At 44.8% G+C, this 23,825-nt stretch overlaps 1 protein-coding gene across 1 annotated transcript in view; it reads right to left on the reverse strand.

Annotated features, from left to right (window-relative positions):
* Nucleotides 1-23,184, reverse strand: part of GAD2 (glutamate decarboxylase 2) — a 78,341-nt gene extending 55,157 nt beyond the window's left edge. The window contains exons 1-7 of the mRNA XM_027595472.2: nucleotides 22,206-23,184; nucleotides 21,439-21,498; nucleotides 21,089-21,238; nucleotides 19,860-20,093; nucleotides 15,107-15,197; nucleotides 14,443-14,555; nucleotides 10,302-10,417 (exon numbers count right to left, since the gene is read on the reverse strand). Coding sequence (XP_027451273.1) covers nucleotides 10,302-10,417; nucleotides 14,443-14,555; nucleotides 15,107-15,197; nucleotides 19,860-20,093; nucleotides 21,089-21,238; nucleotides 21,439-21,498; nucleotides 22,206-22,281 — 840 coding nt within the window. The 5' untranslated portion in view covers nucleotides 22,282-23,184. The remainder of the gene's footprint in view (nucleotides 1-10,301; nucleotides 10,418-14,442; nucleotides 14,556-15,106; nucleotides 15,198-19,859; nucleotides 20,094-21,088; nucleotides 21,239-21,438; nucleotides 21,499-22,205) is intronic.
* Between the last annotated feature and the right edge of the window lie 641 nt (nucleotides 23,185-23,825).

Consider the following 23,825-nt stretch of genomic DNA (forward strand, 5'->3'; position numbering starts at 1 on the left):
GAACTATGACTATATGGCTTCCAGGCTTATATTTTCCTACCAAGAGATGACACTCAGTCTCCGTCAAGTTTAATGAAATTGTGTGCACTCAAGTAAGAGAAGAAGTTGGCCTTCAGTCCAGCACTCTTCATCCCAGACTTGTTGGGGAGCTAGTTCTCTAGTTTTCATGCAGGCGACGGCTCAGCCTGAGGCAGGACCAGGGAGAAGGGGTCAGTCGCTGGCTTGGGCAGGACGGTGTGCAGAGAAAGGCCACACACTGACAAGCCACCGCCAGATCTTTGTTGTGCTTTTGGTTATTGATCCCGGGTAGGATTCTGAATCTCAATGGCTGTAATCACGGGGCAATTTGGAGAGCTGAGAGAGGCTAACGTAAGCCCAGCTGTATGGCATCTGCCCAGCAGCCTCTTACTATTAACTACAGATCATTAAGCTGTCCAAAAGGAGGGCTGCTTCCTCAATTTACATCTCCAAAGGATTGCTGACTGGAATTTTAAGTTAGCGTTCCAGAGTGTACTCTCCCTGAATGCCCACTTTTGACTCATCTGAATTCTTAAACATGCAGCACAGGAACTGTTAACACATGTATTTTTAGGGGGTGTGTCTGATAAGCAAGAAGAAATCACATTTATAACAGCGGCAAATAATGTGAACCAATACATGAGGCACCGACTGGAGGAGTTTAAAAGGCCCAGTGGAGCTGAGATGTAATGAGAAGGGGCCATTAGCCTCATTTTACAACCTCAGAAAGACAAAGTAGACCATCGTTACCAAGATACCTGGAAACTAGGAGAGAAAGCTTAACTGGGTTTGTAAAGATGCCTGACGCCCCCAACCAAAACAAAAAAGTGTTCTCTCTTGCATGGTTAGCAGATCCCTGGGTGGCCCCCAGAAGAAGCTGCTCAGAGGAAAACAGCAGTCTGTTACTGCAGGGAGGAAACAGAACAGAGGAGCCAGCTGTCCACTGAGCAAGCAAAGCTATCTCAAATAGGCGCCTCAGTGAATGAGCTCGAAAGCCCTGTTAAAATCAACACATACGGAGACCAGACTTGAAAATTTCCTGAGCCAGACAAAAACCAGTTTAGTCATACAAGCAAAGCTTAATTTAGCTTATTTTGGCATGACAAACGAGGCTAACAACCTGGGTCCACATCTCACTTATGCCTCTGAAAATCATAACTGAAACTTAAATTCTTCCCCCAAATTGATAAGATATAACCACTAACCAATTCTCTATCATTGAAGAAAATTCTAATATTGTTACCAAGCACTGTGAAGAATAAACAGTCCCTGCCTCCGAGATCTCTAAGCTGCTTTATAACAATATCCTCTGATCTCATCCCATGTTTTGGTTTGAGTACTCCCGGTTTGCAACTGTCTTTTTTTTTGGTGTGTGCACAATAAACCTTCACTAATTACTACCTCAGTGATTCCTTGGTTTTACTTCTGTTTCTGTTTTTGTTTTCCTAAACCTTTGAGAGTATTAAACTGCCAAATGGTAAATTGGGGTGAAGTAAGAGATCTGGTGCACCTGGTCAATGAGAGGAAGTAGTCTTGTCTGGTCTTTAATGAGAAAGAATAGGGATGCTCAAATGAGGAGCAATTACCTAGGATAATTGATCACTGTAGCAAATGCCACACACTTAAAGAAGAATACAGGCCCCAAAAAGAAAGCTTGGAGATGGGGAACAAAGGTGATATGAGGCATGAAAACAGAAGATTAGGGACCGAACACTGAGCTGTTTACATTTTCGGGAAAGGAGCAGGGAAATCACTAGATGTTATCCACAAATAGCAAGGACCATGGTGAGCAAGGAGCCTGAGAACAAAAAAAAGACACTACCTAATGAGGAAGAAACAGTGAAAACAACTTCAATAGCACATCTCCGTGCTGGTGAGACAGCACATGGGGAATCATTTTTAATCCTTGGCACCACATTTAATGGAACTACTTGTTGATGAACCACCGCAAGTTGGAAGGTGAGGAGCCCGGAAACCAGGCATCTGGAGAGAGCTCAGAGGATGCTTGTTCACGAGCAGAGAGCAACAGGGACACGTGGTGTCAAGGTGACAGAAAAAGGATCGATGGCTTCAGAAGGGTGGCTTCAGAAGGTAAATCTATGAACAAAAATTGAAGGCTACGGTGATTCAGATGTGTCCCCAAATCATCAAGACTCTTGTAATGATCAGTCATTCATCAAGAGAATGGCTGGGGGACGGGGGCGTGCCTGGTGGCTCAGTCGGTTAAACCTCTGCCTTAGGCTCAGGTCGTGATCCCAGGATCCTGAGATCGAGCCCCACACCTGCTTAGTAGGGAGCCTGCTTCTCCCTCTCCCACTCCCCCTGCTTGTGCTCTCTCTCTCTCTCTGTCAAATAAATAAATAAATAAAATCTTTAAAAAAAAAAATGGCTGGGGAATGAGTTAATGAATATATCCCCTGTATGTCCTCCACCCCGATTTTGGAAAAATAATAGACTTGATAGAATCCAGTGCTTATTTAGAACTAAGTCGTATTTCTATTTGGGTAATAGATGTTAAAACCATCTGATTTTTATTTTTTACTAAACAAAATATTCGAGGTTGATGGAAGATTAATTTCTTGATCTTTTTAAAAATATCCTAAGTAATCTAGATACAGGCTCCATGATTCAGCTGACATTTGAAATATGTGTAAATAGCCATGGGGTTTTATAGTTATACAATCATTGTAATTAAAAAATAAGCAGGCTTTCTGGGCTTGGGTAGGATGAGATTATCCAGAGTAAGAATGCGTGAGAATGAGAGCCCATAGGCTGAGGCAAGGGCATGAACTCCGTCATTTCATCCAGCCCTATGACTAGGGTGCGCATCAGCTCCTTCCTTCTGTAATGGGGACAATAAATCTTCCTTGTCTTTAGGGATGGTGGGAGAATAAGAGGAGTGGTGGAAAGCTCTGGGACAAACCACTTCAGTCTCTTGACATGCTGCTTTAGCTTCCTCTACTGCAATTTAGATGAGTGGTTTGGAAAGCCGCATTAACTATTTCCAGCCATTGTTGGTCACATCCAGATATTTAACTGAGACTCAGGTTCAACTGCCTAGTGGACCACAGGGCTTCAGGGAAAGCCTCTGCTAAGCTGGGGACCAAAGATTATTAAACAGCCCTCAGTCCCCGGCTACCTCCCCTACCTCGTCTCCTGCCTCCCCTACTCTTGCTCTCTCTCCCTGATGGTACTGGACTCCCCGGTCTTCTGTGAGCTTGCTAAATTTGTTCTAGCCTCTCAGTCTTTGTATTTGCTATTCCATTTCTTGGAAACTCCTTCCCTCAGATATTTATATGGCTCCCTTCCTCATTTGATGTAGGTCTCTGTTATATATCACCTCCACAGAGACCTTTTATGATTATCTTGTCAAACCGAGCCCACTATTATCCCATTCTCTTGTCAGCATGTGACATTAGAGTAAATATTTATTTGTTTACTATCTGTCCCCTACTAGAACCCAGGTTGCATGCGGACAAGGACTTTGGTGGTTGGTTTAGCAAATATTGATTGAATTTGACCATATGCTTGGAGAACAAGTCCAGAACAATGTCCACTACTTATTGCCATAAATCTCTGGCCACAAATCCCAATATTGAGGTGTGGCTTTGGTAACTAGAGCCAGACAATGGTGGGCTAAATAGACCCCAACATCTCTAATCTAAAGCCCATTCTAAAAGCAAGTCAAGAGATCTTCTTAGCACCTACCCCAAAAGGCCCAAGATGGGGTCCTTCCCAAGTAGGAAGCAGCTATAGGTCCTTCTAGCCAGATCAGCTGCTTTGGGGAAGAAGCAACTCATAACTTCAAATGAAGAAAGAAAAAGGGCACACTAAGTTGGAAATCTCAGCTCTTAATTCTTCTGACTTTCTGTCAAAAGCTCTATCTTCTAGCCCTGAGGTCTATCAATTGTCCTTGGACTTGAACCCCTTTGTGGATGGAGTGAATGAAGTGTGTGTGGAGACACAGAACAGAGGTGAATGGGGGGGCCTTACACATCAGGACCCCAACAAATAGGTCGTCAAGCCCAACCGATGAATGAGCTGAAATCTGCTTCTTTGACCCCTCCACATGCTTTGGACACCCCGCCCTACTCAGCGATTACAGGACTAACAGTCTTCCCCTTCTCCACGATTCTCCCACACATCCACTGATTTGCCCTCTGTACAGCCTGAGATTTGAAGAAAATGATGGCTTTTTCTGCCTTAGACACACTGGTAGTCCTTGTCCTTTTATTTATCAAGTGGCCTTAAAAGAGCATTCTGCTTTCTAAAGCGTCTGACTTACAAAGAAGCTGGTACTCTGTGAGACCACTTCATTGATTTCTAATTATAATGATTTGGAGCGTAGGGGACTACCAAACCATGTTCTCAGAGACACCATGTGATACTGACATGATATGGATCTGCAGAGAAGGCATTTCTGAGAGGCTGCTACCTTATTACTCACCCATTGTGAGCTTGTGCTTTAGGTAAGCGCTAAAAGAATGCTGTGTACCAAGATTAAGTTGACATGAAAAGAGATCCAAGGATGACATCTGGTGACAAATGTGAACATCAGCACTGAGCATGAATTCAGTTATAGTGATCACTCAGTGTGGTCTCAGGGGCACTGAGAAGACTGTCCCTTCCAGACCCCTGTTCTTTCCTTCCCCCGCAGTACGATATATGCCTCTTGAGAGCAGGCACTGGGTCTGTTCTGTTCACTGTTGTCTGCCCAATGCCTGAGGCAATGCCTGGCACGTAGTGCACTGAGTGAATGAAGGTCTAAAGAGCACATCCCACTACCCCATGGCTGCACTGTGCCTTACTGCCTCATTCCTTTGTCTCCTATTGCAATGGAAATGCCCCCAAGAGGGGTAACACTTTGGTTTTTACCCATCATTTACAGGGCTCTCAGGCTCTTTCCTGAGAGTAGGTCTTGATGGGATTGAATAGAGAGAGAAAATAACACAGGGGTGATGAGGGCCCTGACACGAAGATGAGGTAGGAATGCAGGGGCTAAAGGTAACCTGCACTTAGCTCACAATTTCACTTACTGAAGTTCTGTCAGGCTAAGCTTCTGTCTATTGGAAAGCATTACATGGGAGCTGTCTTTCCAGGCTGCCTGGGTCACTGTTAGTTTTTTGTTTTTGTTTTTAGACATAAAGGACATCTGTTTTTGGAATTGAAGCCTCTCATATAGTGTTGTGATGTGAAAACCATCTTTCTAAACAATTACAAGAATCATCTTCCCCTGTAAGTGGGCTGAGGCCATGAGGGACCTCGGCAGAACATTGGTGACTGGCTGTAAAGAGTGGAGTGAGTTGTGCTGATTTGCCTAAAAGATCCCACTACCTGTTCTGATTATGAAGAGCATTTTTCCTAGATGCAAATATGCTGTTTCACTGAGACTATTTCTGGAAGAGCTTGTTGCACACAAGGAAATAAGAGGAATTTGGAATGGAGCTTGTTTGGGCTTTCAAAGGATTCAGGGGTAGAAATGTGAATTATTCAGCTAGAGTCTTAACTTCCCTCTAAACCTATTTTCAAGAAAGGACCTTAAACTCATCAGATTAATTTTTGCCAAGATTTTCTATCACTGAAGATTGGTGATGAGGATGAGATTCCAGCAAAGAACGAGTATGGAACCAGACAATCTTTAAGATCCTTTCCAATTCTGAGATTTTTGTGCTTCCATACTGGGGAGGAAAATAGTCTTGGAACTGTTTACTCAGAGCTTAAATGCTGTCTCTTGTTTCAACTCAGTGATATATTTACTTCTTCTGATGTTCTTCATAGCAATATTATTTGTTTAATTTAGTCCTATTCAAAATTTCAAGAAAAGAGTTGGCTTTGAACAACAGAAAAATGTAATAGCTTGCCCTCCTTATCAAGAAAGGGAAATTTCTTGTCTGAGTTGGTGGCCAGAAAAGAGATGGGTAGCTTTGCGGGGTGCAACAGAGACAGTGAGGGCCATTTAGTAAACAAAAGAGGACCCTTCCCTTCCTCAATGTGTGATGTTTCTGGCTGGCTGCTGGAAGAGAGCTTCTCAATGTCACTTCCATCCCTATGGCTCTGCACATGTCAGGTTTTAAACTCAGTGCTCAGACTAGAAGAAAGGATAGTAACTTGACCTGGCTCAATAAATCAGGAAATTAAATTAGCACTAGAATAACAATATGGTGAAAATAAGATTTGAGAAAGGATGCTACAAGTGAATTTAGAGCAGCCAGCTAGAGTGGTGTAGAGGTCATCCAACCCAGTAGTTGAAAAAGCAGTGTTGGTATTGTCAGGAAACCGAGGCTCTAGATCTGACTCTGCCACTGACTGGCTAGACACCCTGGGCAAAACATCTCTCACCTCTGGGACTTGGGTTCCTCATCTATAAATAAGGTTGTGGGCTTTTTTTTAAGTCACCTAATATTTATGTAGAGTTTCCTATATCCCAGGAGCTGAGGTGAGTGTTTTATAAGGCTCTCATTTGATTCTCAAAAGTCTTGGGCCTTGGGCGCCTGGGTGGCTCAGTTGGTTAAGCAACTGCCTTTGGCTCAGGTCATGATCCTGGAGTCCCGGGATTGAGCCCCACATCGGGCTCCCTGCTTGGCAGGGAGTCTGCTTCCCCCTCTGACCCTCTTCCCTCTCGTGCTCTCTGTCTCTCATTCTCTCTCTCTCAAATAAATAAATAAAATCTTAAAAAAAAAAAAGTTTTGGGCCTTGGAAACTCTCAAAGAGCATTGAGAGAGACAATACTTGAAGCAGCTTCTGCCATAGCCTTTGGCCTCCCCTCTCTCCATTAGATTCATAAAGCAGCTCTTCCACTACTGTTTCTCCCTGCAGGTCAAGGGACTCAGGAAAGAACCTCCATGCAAAGATGGAAATTGTTTGGCCTGGAGAAAAGGCATTTGAGACATGACTTGGTAATCTTCTGTTTTCAGCTGGTGGAGATCTATTTCTGGGGCTGGTGGAGACAAGGTGATTGTAAAACTTAAAAAGACTAAGGGAATATATGGCCTGGCCTGAAGCTGGAAGGAACTACACTAAGTGATGAATGGAATGGAATGGCCCTGAGGTCTAGGGTCCAGAAGGAACTAGATACAGGGATCATGTTACCTCTTAACCCAAAGCTTCATGGGCAGGGCTACTTTTTTTTTTTTTAAAGATTTTATTTATTTATTTGAGAGAGAGAGAGAATGAGAGATAGAAAGCACGAGAGGGAAGAGGGTCAGAGGGAGAAGCAGACTCCCTGCTGAGCAGGAAGCCCGATGCGGGACTCGATCCCGGGACTCCAGGATCATGACCTGAGCCGAAGGCAGTCGCTTAACCGACTGAGCCACCCAGGCGCCCGGGCAGGGCTACTTTAAGGGTTCATCTGTCCAGAATGGTTTGGATCAAGTGTTCAGTGAGACATAGGAGTGCTTTAAAAGAGCTCTAAAATCCCCTCCAGCCCAGCCCTATGAGATAATAAGGACTTTTTTTTTTTTTTTTTTTAGTGAGGGGAGTAATAATTTAACATGACAGTCACATTAAGAGAAAAGATCTTGGTGGAAGTTTTACTTGGGAAGGTATAAAATGTTAAATTAATTGATGAACTCTGGTGTATAAAATGTCACTGAATCTTTTGATCTGGTTTCTACTTTGGTAGTCGGGGCAGAGACCTCATTGTCTTGGGAGTCAGGAAACCCATTTAATCCTGGCTCTACCTGTAGCCTCTTCATTGAAGAAATGCTAATAACAATCTCTGCTCTGCTTGTCCTAACAAGAATGTAGTGAGAATCAGATGAGCTACTGTATATTGGAAGTGTGTTGGAAAGAGTCAAATAGTTATCAAATATAAGATATTATACATTAGAAAAAGAGTTCATCTGTCAAAAAATAGGTGTAGCGTTAGAACCAATTGGTATTTTAGGAAAGGTTCATAATTCAAATGTTCTTTCATAATTATGTGCATGGATCGAGGTACAAGAAGGAGGAGGAAGAATTGAATGGTTGTTATATAGCTGAATCACCTTTCTATCACTTAGAAGTCAAAAATTAGACTCTAAGTTTGCTATATCAAGAAAAGAAGGCATAGAAAAATTACTCTCAGACCACCTGACCTGGGCTTTGTGGGCAAGGTTAAGTCAATTTCCATGAAGCTTGAGCCAAGAAATCCACACAGAAACCAGAGAGCACAGGGCAGCTTTCCGGTCGACCAACCTCATTTCAGGTTGTGCAAAAAGCTTGGAAGTCAAAAGAAAATGCCTAATATAAGATCATCTGAGCTTCTTGAGATTGAGAATAGAGTAATGTTTAACTATTCAGGGGTACAGTAGTATAGGGAAATAGTAATTGAAAAAAATTATATCTTGGTTTTCTATCCTTGCGGAAGCTGAGAAATGAAAATTATCTCATGGGCTGGGGTACTAGGCTTAATAGGTTGAATAATGCCCTTCCCGCAAAGATGTTCACAACCTAATCCTTGAAACCTAAGAATATGTTACCTTACATGGCAAAAGGGACTTTGCAGATGTGATTAAGCTAAGGGTCTTGAGATGGGAGATTGTCCTGTTATGTGGGTGGACCCAATGTCATCAAAATGTCTTTGTGGAAAAGGGGTAGGGAAGAGAGTCAGAGCCACGGAAGGAGATGTGGCAATAGAAGCAGAAGTCAGAGAGAGAGAGAGAGAGATTTGAAGATGTTCTCCTACTGGTTTTGAAGTTGGAAGAGGGGGCCAAGAATCAAGGAAGGCAGGTGGCCTCTAGAAGCTAGAAAAGGCAAGGAAATGGATTCTCCTCTACCATCTCCAAAGCAACACAGGATTGCCTGACCCATTATAGATTTCTGACCTCTAGAACTGTAAGGTAATAAATTTATATTGGTTTAATCCATTTTGTTATAATTTTTTTAGGAATAGGAATTCAATAGGAAAGTAGCAAATAGGAAAGTAAAGGCAGGTAATTTCAGCCTGTGAAATTCTCTGCTAAATTTGACCTCTGTAAGTTGAGGAAGGGCAAAGAAACAAAACAAAAGAAAATGGTAAAACATGTCTAAAAATGATACTGAAGATCATTTGTAATATAAATCACTAGTTTCTTTGATTCCATGGCTACTGCTATGGTTGTGAATGGTAGTCACTGGCTTCTTTGTACTTACCCTTTGCTTCCTTGCTATGAACACGCACACACATCACTTAAAGCAGAAAAAGAAAAGTTCCATAGGAGATGTGCCTCGACTCCCACTATAACTCCCTGCCTTTCCCCACTGATGTCTCTTTACAGGAGTCCCTCATTTCCCTATAGACCCCTCTACTCTCCCCGTCTCCTATTTCCCCCACCATCACAGGGCTTTTTGATCTTCTTTGAGGCAACTGTTTCCCAGACGCTAGGCTATTCTGAAGCAGAGGTTGTGAAGGAAAAACCTTAGGAATTCCATGGCAGGTAATGCTTACTGACGCCTGTCAAGAACAGCCTCTGGTTTACTGCAGGGTCTGTGTGGTGGGAGAATTTGGAACCAAGATGTTGCTCAAAGAGCTGCAAAGTGGCTTCGAGCTTGTGTGTGGCTCTATCCCTGCACAGGAAGGAAAGCTGAAGGCCTAGCAGAACGAGGCTGTTTAGCTTAATTTATGTCAACAGGGTGGGCCACTTTTTTCAATGTGTCTGTGGTGGTAAGGGAGAATGGCATTAACTCTTTGAAAGCCATGGAAAGAATATGAAGTACTATGCTGTGGTGTTCAGCTAGGAAGACCCAGCTCTCAGCGTCCTGCCTGGACAGAGCCTAGCAGGACGCAGGAGGCTGTGATTGGCTGAGACAGAACTGACCCAAAGATCAGATATGACAGATGTGACCACTAGGCCATTTCTCTACAGTGATAAAACCTCCGGTTAAGTCTGCCAAAGATAAGCATTAAATGGTTCTAGGCACCATTAGGATAGAATATCTGATCAGAATTTTCATACAGAAAGATGGTATCAGTAGGACACTCCAGAGGTTTGAGTTATGTAGGCACAGCATGAATTGTCCAAATGAGTCCATAGTCACTCTGGCCTCTCCTCTCCTCTCCTCCTTCCCCCAACACACAACATTATTACAGAAAAATTACGCATAGAAACTAGAAGTTTCTGGAAGCATTCTGCTTTCTCCTTGGGGTTTTTCCTACATTTCAAAGAGAAAGGGGTTCACCCCATTGTACCCCACAGTTGTTCTCTCCCCTCATTCTCTCCCAAGAAGTATCTGCCTTCTGGGGATAAAGTATTTCTAAATATGACTCCTTCAGCTTGGGCTTTACAGACTATAACCTTAAACTTGGAAAGAACAGAAACACGTACATGCTCGGATGTGAAGGCAATGAGCCTGGGAACAGCAGCCATTCCTTTTTCCTTGACTTCTGGGAACATCTTAAAGCGTGCAATCAGCATGGCATACATGTTAGATATAGCGCCACCTAAAGAAAGTAACAGCAACACACAGTGACCTTTTCTAGTCATTATCAACATCATTTCACATGCAAGCAACATTCCTTATTTCCATTGACCTAGAATCCTCCTTAGACATGGGAGAAGGGCATATTTATTGGTTATCCTTTGACTTGAATCCTCAAACTCAGACTGAATCCTCAGCCTAAGAGGGTCTACAAAAAGGAGCACTGGGTCCAACCATAGGGCATATGCTACCCCTTCACATCCCAAATCTGCGACTAAATAGAACTGCCAATTGATTCTGCTCTTGCTGGGAGTCCTTTGAAGAGGTTCTTAAGAACTGAGAAATTGTTGCCTTCCTTCCCACCATGCAAACGTGGTCATTCTTCATTAGGCCTGTGGAAATCCTACTTATCTCCTGATGGAGAACACATTTCTTTTCATTTCAACTCAGGCAATGCCTTGCACTCACACTAAGACAAATCCGTTGTAGCTATTGGTGTGGACTGTTAATCCACAATTCTCATAGAATGAGGATAAACATCCAAGCCCATTTCATCATACTCATCTGTGAATTTCCCCAGAACAGTTCTTCCCCCTCAAAGACTTCATAAAAATACAATTGTAATAGCTGAACAAAAAACTTATTTCATAATGATAGGAAGACACAAAACTAAGGGAATTTTAAGTCTATGTTGATTTGTTTTTCCTGTGTCATTCTGATTGTCAAGGATTTCATACCATAATATTTGTATCTTATAAGTAAGGTCTCATTTGACAAGCAAAGAAAAGTGAGCTTTCCCCCAAGATTGTTGGAAAGCTCAGGATTTTTGCAATATGAGAAGAAGACAGATTGTTGTGCATGCATATGGGGATGTTGGCATGGAAGCTGTGACGTCATGTGGCAGAGTGAAGCCACTATCTCCTCCTTTCCATAGGGGACACACTGGGCTCTGCCATGATGTGAATGCTTTGAGTTCCCTTCCCTTTGGGTGGCTGAGGAGCAGAGGGCTCTTTGTACCAAACTGAATGGCCCCCACAGGGCCATGACTTTTGCCTCATGCTCCCTGGGCTCTGATGCAAGCAAGCAGCTTGGCCCAGAGCAGTAAGTATCCAGATCCTGGTTCTGTCATCAGTCTGAATAAGGGCAATTGCTACCTCTTCTGACCCCCAGAGACATGGGGCAAGAGGAATCCAGGTCAGGCCTGCTCTGAGCAGACAACTTGTCTAAAAGGGCTGAGGGTGTAGGATGCTGCTGGGCAAAGGACCAGCTTTTAAAGGAACTTCTACTCCAATGTATGGTTTTTCAATCTTGGCACTCAGTAACATTTGGGACTGGAGAACTCCTTGTGGTGGGGGTTGTCCTGTGCACTGTACGGTGTTTAGCAGCATCCCTGGCTGTTATCCACCAGAAGCTACTAGTACTACCTGACCCCCTCTCCCCTGCCACCAAGTTGTGACAATCAAGAACCTCTCCATTCATTGCCAAATGTCCCCTGGGGGTTACAATAGCCCCCAGCGGAGAAGCACTGCCCTAGGTGTTCTTGTCAGAGAGGCTGGGGAGAAAGGAGGCCAGGAGAAAAAGGGGAAGATGAACACAAAGATATCATGTCACATAACACAGTTATTCAAGAAGCTTCCAGCTCTACCTTGCCACTTCTCATTTTGCCACTCCAGTTATTCTCTGTCTAAAGATCTAGTAGCCCTGAGAGAGATGAAGAGGATTCTGGATCGTTAGACAGAGCAGACTGTTGTGCAACCCAGGCAGGAAGACAGATGCATCTTCCAGAGGAAGGATGCAAAAACGAGCTCTGAATCATCAGGAAAATCCTGTTAGATAGGAAAAGGTTTGTGACTAAGCCAAAATTTCCCTTTCTTCTCTTTTGGTCCTTCATGACTTGCTGAGCAGTGAGGAATACTCCAGTTCTCTTTGGCTCCCAGGCACAGGTGACATCACATGAACAGATTTCTTCTAGAAGTCCCAGAGAAGTTCCCATGAAGCATGAAGCCTCTGGATGCTATAGATGGAGGGGTAAGGTAAACTGAGCTGAGCTATATATTCAAGTCATAGACCTAACTCTCCATGTTTAGTCCTGGGCAATAGGACTTTCAGATCTCAGGCACGTACGATGTACGATTTCCCCATCCCCACTCCTTAAATTGTAAGACCCTATACCCCAGGAATAAGGACAGATGCTACCTGGAAAGGCATCCATTTGCAAGTGAGGTTGCTATAATCCACCTCTCCTTTGTAATGCCTTGTAGAAAGCAGAGCAGAAACAGGTTGCCAATGGCCTTTTCTTCTGTCCCCTCCCCACTTTGCGATGTCTACATTATACTTAGCATGACATCAGTGGCTTCCATCTTGGTGTGAGAGCATACAGATCTTTAGGATCCAAGGAAGGAGCCCCATGATCAAGGTTAAGTCCTTCTACCTGATCATTTTCTGTCATTGTTGGGGGTGTCCCCATACTTGGTTAGCAGAACTGCCAAAGAAGGTTCTTTCTCTGGGTGTATATTTTCTGGGGCAAGTGGTTTCCAAGAGCAACTAAATTAGGCCTGGCCCAAGCCCTCTCAGCCAAGTTTTCAGGGTCAACAGGAGCAACTGTTCTCTTCCCACTCCTGGGGACCATTAAAAGAGAGCTCAGGATGCTCAATCACATAACCAACCTTGTAAGAGGGAGAAGAATAGAGGTAAAAACAACACAGATCTTTGAACACTACCTAATTCCTCATGAAAAATACCTTAAGAGCATCAGTTCCAGGCAATGATGACAAAGTTCCCTCAGTGGGGAATGGTTTTCCAAAGGAAAACTACATTCCCTACAAAATAAAGGCTAGCTTTAAATTCATCACAGCTGGTGTTTAACCAAAAAAAAAAACAAAAAGCTAATTTTCCCTTCCATTTAACTAACATGTTTTCCTTCAGCACCTGAAAAATTGTGTTGTATCTTTAAAAGCATAAAATATAATAGCAGATCTGAGCTTATAGGTAAAGCTCCTTAATTAAGCCCTACCCTTAAGACCACTGTTGTTTGCTTGTAATTTCTTCTTTCAACCTGTTCTTTATTTTCCCTCTCCCTCATCATCTGCTTGTCTCTGTAGGTTTGCTGAAGGGACATCTCGACGTGGCCTTTCCTAGGCTTGACATAATGGCAGGTGTGGCTGTGGCCTCCCCAGCAGGGCCAGTCTCAGTGTACTGAGCACCCACCCCATTCTGATGACCCTCTCCTGCCACTGATTAGGTGACAGTCTGCACACCAGGTTTATTTTCCATGGGTCAGTGACTCTCTCTCCCTACTGCCTTTCTAACTTCTATTTCTTCTCTGCGTCAAAACCAAGGTCACATACAGATCGGGAACCAAGGGCAAGGCTTTTTTTGTGTCAGGTTGATTCTCTTGGCTGGAAGAGGTGTAAATAATGGAGCTTAGAATCCAATGGCTGGTGATAAAAGGCAGGATGAAGAGACTGAATGGCATGATAAAGAAGAGAAGGCAAAAGAAACCTTTGGAAGGAATCAGTACCCTCTGTTTCAGCTTTAAGAAATGGTTTCCCAAGTCACTCTCTGCCCTCCTTGAAATTAAAGTCCATCGGCTTCTCTGTTGTTATTGGAAAGGGACAGAGTACGTAGGCTCGATTACGTATATCTGCCTCATAATGCCTCCTCAAACAGAGAAGGCTTTATTAAATGAGGTTACCCTTTCCCTAATTGTGGGAAGAGTTTCAGAGAGTGAATTCCCTTCTGAGGAATCTTTATTCCTGTGTTCCACGTGATCCATACATCTTCTGTGTAGGATCACAGTAGAAAGGTTGGGTAAATATCCACCCCTGTTTACCCTCTTTCTGAACACCAATAACTCTTGGTCAAGTATGGGGAGTTGACTTCGAAGCATGGTCAATGGTCATGTATTATCATGCTCATTCATTTGATCAACATAACCTATTTAACATAAGCAGAAATACCGACTAGATATTGAATCGCTCCTATGTTCATAATGAGGCACTGCGTATCAGAAGAAAAAACACAAAGAAAGGTTGAAATATCATATACCAGGAGAAAATATCCCATCGCCAGAGCCCCCTGGCCAGCCAATGATTTCTCTCATTTTCTTTAGCGTGACATATTCCAAGAGCACAAATACTGGAGCAATTTCATAGGTGAACCTGAAATGTAGTAATGGCCACATTTTATGTATGTAACTCGAAGAAATAATTCATCATTACAACATCTATAGAACTATTGTATGTCCCTCTTCAAGCCCTACATTCACAAAGGTTTTGATTATAGTATTGAGCAGAGAGAAAATTAGGTCTTCTTAAAGGTTGCCCATTTTTCTATATTCCTAAAGTTAAGAGCTTAATGCCCAAGGGTCATTTATCATATTGAATAAATAACACTGCAGAATACTACTATTTAAAAGATATCATCTGGTCCCATTTCTCGTTCACTTTATACATAATTATAAATCCAAAATGCCAAAAAAGTGCCTTTTGTGTTTGAAAAATGTTATATAACTTTGATTGCATGAAAGATAGATCAGGACTCTTTTCTTTTAAGTTAGAGTGAACACCCATACACTTCTGAAGTTTGTATCACTATGTTAGGGGCTACTTAAAAAGAGATTTTCACATGAGAGGTAGAATAAAGACTATGAAATCTCACTAATAATTATCCTGGATTTAAAAAAAAAAACCCACCACATTTAACGACTTACATGTTGGTGTTTGCTGTTGATGTCAGCCAGTCTGCTGCTAATCCAACCATATCCAGTCCCGTGGAAAGTTGATTGAAATATCTGGGATGCCCTGAATAAAATGGAATACCAGAATCAAGACTATATCCAGTGAAAATAAATGCCTCTCAAACACATGATTGCTCTAGCTAAAGAACCTTGAAAGATCCTTGAGTAGTAGGAAATCCATATTCAGAAACCCAACGTGTGCATGTGTGCGTGTGTGCATGCAGACACACCCAAAAGGAGCATTTCATCTAACAAGAGAGACTATTTGGGGTTTTGGTATTTCTTAAAGCACACTCTAAAAAAGCTTCCTCTAAACATTATCCGATATAAAAAAAAAACAAACAAAAAAAACCACGTGTGGTTTGCAATGTGGATGCTAGTTTATTTCCTAGCATCCCTTCAATACATTTGCAAACTAAAATGCTCGTGTAATCCAAAGCTATTCTTGTTTACACTCATGCTGCTAAAAATCCTTTTTTGTTGAAGTTGTTCTGGGAATCAGTCATATCATGACATCCACCAGGCATGCCAACATTCATAATGATATCAGTGACAAATGACTGATGATTACAAAAGACAACGCAAAAATGAGAAAATAGGACACTTCTTTGAGTGATTTGCCCTGGATTCAAAAGGTGATCGTCTAAAGAGGGCATGGGCAAGTTCAATTCTTGTCGATTCTTTTCTGTCCAAATACTTGATTATAAACAACAGAACTCCTCATAGTTGTGATTTACAGTAAAGAGGGATACGGTCAACATCACTGCCCCATCAACAAGATACATGAAGATATATTCAGTGGGCTGATGAGTCCATTAGCAAGGCTTATCTAATTAACTTCTAGATTTCTCTAAAACTCTCTAAAGGAGTTGACATCCAATACTCCTGAGGCTATTATTTAAAATGTGGTTGTAAATATCTTATTAGAATTCCATTCCTTGTCTTGCCCCATAAAAGCCAATCTCTAAATCTGTGATTTGCTTGGCAGCAAAAATTTTGGAACATTATCCATTATGGAAATAGCATCTGATAAAAAGGCGGCCCCCACTTATTGGACACCTGTCTGAAGCCCGGGGGGACGGTCTCTCAGGCCAGCACAGGCCGAACAAGATAAAGGAAGGCAATGGGGAAAACAGGGACAAAACTCAACACAGAGCTTACCTCTGGGACTGGAGCGCTCTCTTATCAGCCTCGGGCACGTGGCTAGACATTTACACGCCGAGAAAAGATAGGAGCTGGGAAAGGGCACATTTCAAAGAGACTGGGATTTGTGCGGCTCTTGCTCATGCTCTGGCACTGTTTTGCTTCCCTGTGGCTGTGCACAGTGCCCTTCTACCTTTTTGCTCTCTACCAGGCCCCCTGATGCTGACCCTGTCAGTTTGTGCATCCAGGCAAAGTGAGAAAGCCCCTTTGCTGCTGCCGCCTGGGCCACGGTCTGGAACAGCCCTCCCCTGTCTCTGCCTCATTGACTCCCCATTTCATTAGAGCTCACAGCTGAAATCACAGCCGCCTCTCCCTCCTGATGCCCTTTCATTTCTCTTTCCCTAAGCCATTTCCTTAAAGGGAGGAAATTAATAAAGATTAGCAAATCAATCCATTAATCTACTCTCCCAATTCATATGCATTTTCTGGACGAATCTGGCGTCTATTATCACACACTATTTAACTCTCTGGAAACTTTGGCATGAAAAACCTCTGCAAAAAAAAACTGAGAGAAATTCCAAGGCCTGTGTCCGGCCCCAGGATATCAAAAGGCCAATTCACCCTGCTGACTGCCTTTGGAAAACTGGGAAGCAAATTTGAGGCTTCAATGGCTTGACTCGCTTTTCTATTTTTTTTTTTTAACCTTGTTCGCCCATGGCACCTGAATCTCTCGTGCCTCAAAATTTTCATTCACTGATGGTGATGTGATAAAAATGGAAGGAAGTAGTTTGACAGGTTAGAGCAACATGTCCTCTTAATTTTTGCAGAAGTGCGCTGCAGAAATATTCTATTTGCTCCCTTCCCGTGACCCCCCCCCCCCCCCAGGCTGCCGGCGAATCCAGGCAAGGCTCTTCGAGAGAAAGGGTGGGAGAGACCTGCGTTGGAGGCTCCCAGCTGTCCCAGCCGGCCTGGGCATCCAGCTGCCGCCGCCACCCCCACCGGGCTCGGGAATAAGCGGCCACGCGCAGCCGGGCAGACAGCGAGGAGGAAACGTGAGATTAGAGCCGCTCGCGCCTCTGGAACGCTTCCCACTGATTAGCAAATGAGCCAGGAAGGATGCGCAGGCTTGGCCAACGACCAGCCCCGGGCGGCCCTGACCCCCTTGTCCACCATCAGTTGGGGAGGGCCCCAAAGTCGGTCCAAACTGCTCTCCGTGTCCCCGCAGCACGCACCCAAGGACGGTGTCATTTATCGATGCTTCCATTTCTTTGTCTGATGGCTCCGTTAAAAGACTCAAGACAACATTAACCCCTGCACTCCCCAAACACCACCACTACCACCAAGTCCAATGATCCCCGAAAATGTTATTTATTCTAAAATTCTATCATTCTCTGCAGTTTTCAGTTTTCCGTTCCAACAGTTCTTACAGACGTAATTTTAACAATACAGGACGACTTCCACTTGCAAGTATTTAACCCACTGCCCCTCACTCCTCTCTAAGCTTGGAGCCCAAGTGAAAATTAGATTAAGGACTCTCAGTAGAAAGCAGGTGCTAACATATTTTATAAAAGCTTCTCCCTAGGAGAACTAAAATGCTTAATGGTCACAGAGATGGTAACTACTTTACAGACCCTAAATAGTACGAGTTGTCAAATACCAGTTACAGCATAAAAACCTGTAAACTTGCTAGTCAAAAAGAGGTGACTTGGTGTTACTTCTTTGAACTGCTATTTGGGGGTGGAATGGGGAAGACCAGAAGACTACATGTGTTATGAATAATATTGATATTGATGCTTAGAAATCCAACGTAATCTTCTTTTCCCCTGAACTTCAAATAAAATGCATTAGAACTACATTTGACCAACAATCTCACAAGCATTATGGTGAAATCTAAGAATTGAATTGCCCCATCTTCTCCAAACACTAAAGGAAGCATTGATAGACAGAACTATGACTTTCATTGACTTGCAATTCTCATTATCTTAACTCTTTAAATTACATGTCAGACATCACCAGCTTTTAAGGATGAAGATGTAAAACATTTTTATAGGTTCTTTTCAGTTTGGTAGCAGTAAAAATAATGGGTAGCAACCTACTATGATCATATTTAAATATTAGGTTAGGGGAATGGATCAAAGAAAAATGAATTAAAAACACTGTTCAGGTTTGCCTCCACAGATACATCAAAAGCTGGAAGAACATCTTTAATGCCTAATGTATACATCATGTGGATTCTCTGTGAACATGACTGACAATGATAGCTAATAAGCCTTCAAAATTCATATTCTACAGGCCAAGTGTGGTCGAAATCACCAAGTTAAACTCCTTTCCCTATGTACCTAATTTTAAGTCTATAGTCTCACAAAAGTGGATACTAATAATGCAGCAGATCCATTTCCTAGGCTTCTTCTCTGCACACTTTTCCTCTCTGTTGGTATAACGAATGGAAAAACAAAACCAAAAAAAGTAGCTAAAAGTCACACAGCAAACATTCTTAAAATGCTTTTTGTTGATTAGAGCAATATGATAATTCATTAACCAAAGAAATGGCAACATAAAAAATCAAGTTCCTATGGTAATTAATATTCATGTGACATTTTTATTTGCTAGCAGATCTTTTTTAAGGCTACAAATCAATGTAGATCCACAAGGTCTTCTATCCCTCATGAAATTCATTCATACTTATTTTTATTGCTTTAATGAAGTGTAGTGGCATCATGCATCAGCATGATTAGAGACAATGCAGGAAAAGAAGGGGTAATCATGACCTGGGGAGATAAATGGCTGATTTTGTGTAGATAAAATGAAAACTTAGAATGTGCCCAAATAAATGTTACTGTAAAACAGATAGTGTATGAAGACTACTGTGAAAAAAAGCAATAAATACAAAATACATTTTAAAATAAGGATATTTGATTCCCCTCCCCCACCCATTTTCTTTATTTTATTTTCAGAATGGCTATGAAGCACACACATCCTTGTATATAACACCGCTGAATTGTTAAGCTAGTTTGTATTGTGTTTTCTTTTGTGGACATTTCTTTAAAAAAAGAGAAAACCTGGGGTTCGAATCTGAAGTCCTGGCCATTTGAGACAATGCCAAAATATTATCTCTCCGTTGCGATGATTACATAGGATGGTTTATCCAATGTCTGACCATTCCTATGCCAAAGAAATGACTAGCACTACACTAGTCTTGGGCTTTTGTTTGGATCATGCCTTTTGAGCTTTCATTTCCATATTCCCTTCCTTTCTCCATTTTGGGTCACTTTTACTGGCTTCTGCTGACAAATGGTTGCTTCTACATCAGTGGTTAATCTCCGTGGCCAAATACGAGCAATGTAAAATCTGATGATTTATACTTAATGCGTTTATAATGTTTCTGATATCAACTTCAGAAGCATGAGCATTAATAGTAAAGGGTGCCTTTGCTTCACATGATTCTAATAATGACTTTTTTAAATTGATGAAAATAACTGTAAATTTGAAAATACCAGTAACTCCATAAACAAAAACATTTTTATATAAAAAATAAAAATTGTAAAAGGAAAAAAGAGCTTTATTATTTTTGACTGGACAATACCTGTTTTAATTGCATACTTCAGAGTCGTTTGACAATGCATCAAAATTTCCTCCAAATTTTGTGGTTGGTCTGCCAATTCCCAGTTATACTCTTGAAGGAGCTCATTAGGGTAATGGAAATCAATCACTTTGGTTGATCTATCGAAACTTTTCACCACATACTGAAGCAAAATGTCCATAACATCTTGCAGAAACGCCAAAGTGGGCCTTTCTCCATCACACGCTGGCAGCAGGTCTAAAGAATGGAATCAAAATGCCACATTTTAATTTTACTGTGGAAATATCCAGGCAAGATCTTGATGTGGCAATTTCTCTTTGGACTGAGAGATTTTGTGCTAAAAAAAAAAATCTGGAAACGCAGAGCATTTTCTTTAAATGGGAGGTATTTTTTAAAGAAGAAGGAGAAAGAGAAATTGCGGTTTCTCCCCCACCCCAAGTTAATTCTTGCATTTCAATCCATAAGGTATTGTTTGCTTTTTTTTTAAAAAGGAGTGTGCTCCATTCATCTGTTTCACCGGGGTCCGTCCTAAATGTTGTATCTCAGTAAATCATCTTAAATGATTATGGAAATACGTCATATCGGAATGTTTGAGGAATGCCTTTGGGCAAATCAGGCAAAGTGGAGCATGCAATGTTAGGCTCTCTGACCCATTAAGATGGCTCGCTATTTCCTAGGTCAGTGTGTGTGTGTGTGTGTGTGTGTGTGTGTGTGTGTGTGTGCGCGCGCGAGCGCGCGCGCGCGCGCTCATTTAGGTGATTGGGTGTGTAAACACAAGGGAGTAAAACCGCCCGCAGGTCTCACGTGAATAGAATAGTTCCCCTGTGAAACTGCCCCTATGAATTACTCTTGCGATCTAAAGACCTAGAAAGTCTCATCAACCAAGTCCCACCCGTTTCAGCGGCCATCAAGAAGCCGTCCTCGAGGTCCAGCGCGCGCGGGGACCTCCGCCAACCGCAGACCTGGGGGCGGCACTGGGGCAAGAGCGCCGCGGCCCTAGAGTTCCCTTGGAATGCCCGCGCGCAGCGCTGCGCAGAGGCCGGGGTTGGGGCTCAGACGGAAGGGACAGGCCCAGTGTTTCTCGCTTTCAGCTGAAGATTCACGTAAGGTCCGCCTCCGCCCTGCTTCTTCACGACTCGGGTCAGGCCCCTGTCATCGAGTCCCTTCTGGTCGCGGTGGGTGGGACAGTGCGAGGGACAGTGGCTCCCGGGGACCCCACGGGGAGCCTTTACCTGTTGCATGTAGAAACGCATAGTTGATATCCGCTTTGGGGCAGCTGCAAGGCTTCTGATTACAAGCGCAGGCGGCCTTCCGGGAGGTGGCCCGCGGGGGCTCGCTCCCGCCACTCTCCGCCGGCTTCTCGGCGTCTCCGTAGAGCAGGGCTAGGCAAGCACATCGAGAGCGCTGGTCAGCCGCCCGCCGGTCCCAGCTCCCTCGCGCCTGCCCATCCCCGGCCAAGCAACTGAGCTCAACTCCGCTGTTGGGGATGCGGAGGTGAGAAGGTGACACTGCCCCCGCGGGACACAGAGGCGACTGACTGGCCGTGTTCGACTCCCTCCCCCGGCACGGGCTGGGCACTCACCGCACAGCTTGTTTCCGATGCCTCCCGTGAACTTCTGGGCCACCTGACACCAGGCTCTCGCTGCAAGGAAAGAGAGGGAGGAGGACAGCGAGGCAGAAAGAGAAAGCAGACGACGTGTGAAATTCCGTTCTACGGGAACAAACGCAGTAAACCCGGGGTCCTGAAAGAGGCCGCCCTGGGCTCCGCACGGAGGACAGGTGCAGGGGGGGCGCGGGAGCCCGGCGGCCCGGCCCAGCCCGACCTTACGTTCTCTGATTTCTTTCCAAGAGCTCAGACTCCAGCCCTTTGCACTTGCCTTCCAGGTGCCAGTAGGTTCAGGCAAACTCCCCTTCCTGCCTTGCTCCGGCGAGTTTTCCTAGATACCGAAGCTGTCCATTTTCCTCGCAGCCTCTCCTTCCAGACCAAGAATTCTATCTCTTCCATTTTTTTCCCTTTCCCCACAGCCACTCTATCCCTCTACAGGGTCCAGACACCAAGATGGTGGCATTGCCCCAGGCCCACGGAATTCGGTGTCGAGGAGACGCCTCTGTGTTTGGGGGGCTCTCCCAGACTTCACTGAAAAAGGTCTGAGATTCTTTGGGTGTCTTTCCAAGGGATAAGGGCCTGTGAGGTTTTGGTCTCTTGGGCCATCAGGAACCTACAGCGAGAGCAGGGCAAAGTGTCCGAAGTTTCCTGTTGCAGGTGGAAAAACCTCCTTCGTCTTCCTTAGCACTGCAAACCCCAGTCCACCCGCAAAGCTCGCCTGCTGCAGGCCCCTCTTCCCCTACCTGTGCCGGGGTTCTCGGGATCCCCGGAGCCATCTTCAGACCCGAAGGACCAAAAGCCGGAGCCTGGAGATGCCATCAGCGCTGTGAGACTGGAGCGGGTCGCCTCCGAGTGCGAACTGTCGGCAAGCTGCCTCCGCTCGGCTCTGCGCGCGCCTGCGTGCGTGTGTGAGTGTGGCGGGAGGAGGGCACCGCGCGGGGACCGCGCGGCCGTGCGGCAGAGGGTGGGTGTCACACAGCGACAGGAAACGTGCGTGTCTGCGTGTGAATGCGTGTGTGTGTTGGGGTTAGGGCTTAGAGACGTGGCAACTCTCTCAGAAGGCTGAGGTTAAATACGGAAGGAGACCGAAGGGTCCGCGGAGCAGGGGTATGGGAAAGCGCCGAGCACCCGAACTGCTTTTGAAGGAGAAGGAGTCCAATCCGGATGGATGAGGGGGCGGCGGAGAGAAAAAATGGGAGAGGGAGGATGCGAGGCGGACAGCGCTCAGGAGCTGGAGTCAGAGCGCGTGGGTGGGAGGCGTGCAGGGGACCCCCGGGGAGCGCTAGCCGGTAGCCCGCAAACAGCCCCCGCGGGCCGGGGTGCGCTGCCTCGAGTGCTAACTGCGCGCCGGCTGCTGACTGCCGAGGGGTAGACCCGAGAGACCTTGGCGAGGCGGAGCGGGTGGCCGGAACGGGTCTCATACAGGCATCGATTGGCGTATTGTTTGAGGTCTGGCTCCTGCTGCTGGGAAGGCGGCGCGGAATCGCGCCGCCTTCCTCCAAGACGGTGCTGAGGTCGCTGTGACCTCGAAAGCCCCGGCGGCTGGGCTGGAATCACGAGCGGTTCGTGAGCTTGGGGAGGGGACGGTGGGGGCAGGGCGCCTACGCGCTGAAGGGCTCATTTCAGCTCCTTAGTAGAGCCTGACGCCTTCCTACTGAGCCGCGCGGTGCTCGGGAGCGCGTCATTACTGTGCTTCGGAGAGCGCGGTCGCTGAATCCACCGTCCAGGATCTGACTGACGGCTGGGAGAAAGACTGCTGATTGAGGCAATTAAAATCCATGAAGGAGCCTATCACCGAGGACCTCGGGCTGGGGAAAAAAAATAAAACGAATGGACACTTCTTGGGGGGGCGGGGAGGCGAGGGAGAGCAACTAGAATCAGCAGGCAGGATTGACGGCTCAGGGGGCATGGGATCGGGTCATTTAGCGACCTTGGCCCGCGGAGGCGTGGAAGGGTTTGCTGCTTTCGCGTGACCTGAATCGATGTGTGCGTGGGAGGCGTGCACAGAGTTTCCAGCTAAGCAATCTGAGCTTTCCAAATTCAAGGCGGAAAGAAGGCATCGCCTGCTGGGCCCCTCGAGTCAGTGGGCCGCAAATCAATGATCTCCTGACCCCCCTCCCCCCGAAAATCTTCACGATAGCGGGAGGAGGGTGGTGGAGCCGGAGAGAATCACTATTTCTGAGGCCTGGTGGGAAGGGGTTTCTTCTTTTCTGAGAAAGTCAGAATCTCTACTCTTTTACAATATCCTGTACGTTAAAAGCTGTTAAACAAAGGGAACACGCCCTGAGATTTTCGGGCCGGGTTGAGTTCGCGTTGCTTTCCCTTGGTAGCGGAGATCAGCGTCACGTACACCTTGCGGCTCC

The sequence above is a fragment of the Zalophus californianus genome, chromosome 9 (assembly GCF_009762305.2).
Source record: "Zalophus californianus isolate mZalCal1 chromosome 9, mZalCal1.pri.v2, whole genome shotgun sequence".
NCBI classification, from domain to species: Eukaryota; Metazoa; Chordata; class Mammalia; order Carnivora; family Otariidae; genus Zalophus; species Zalophus californianus.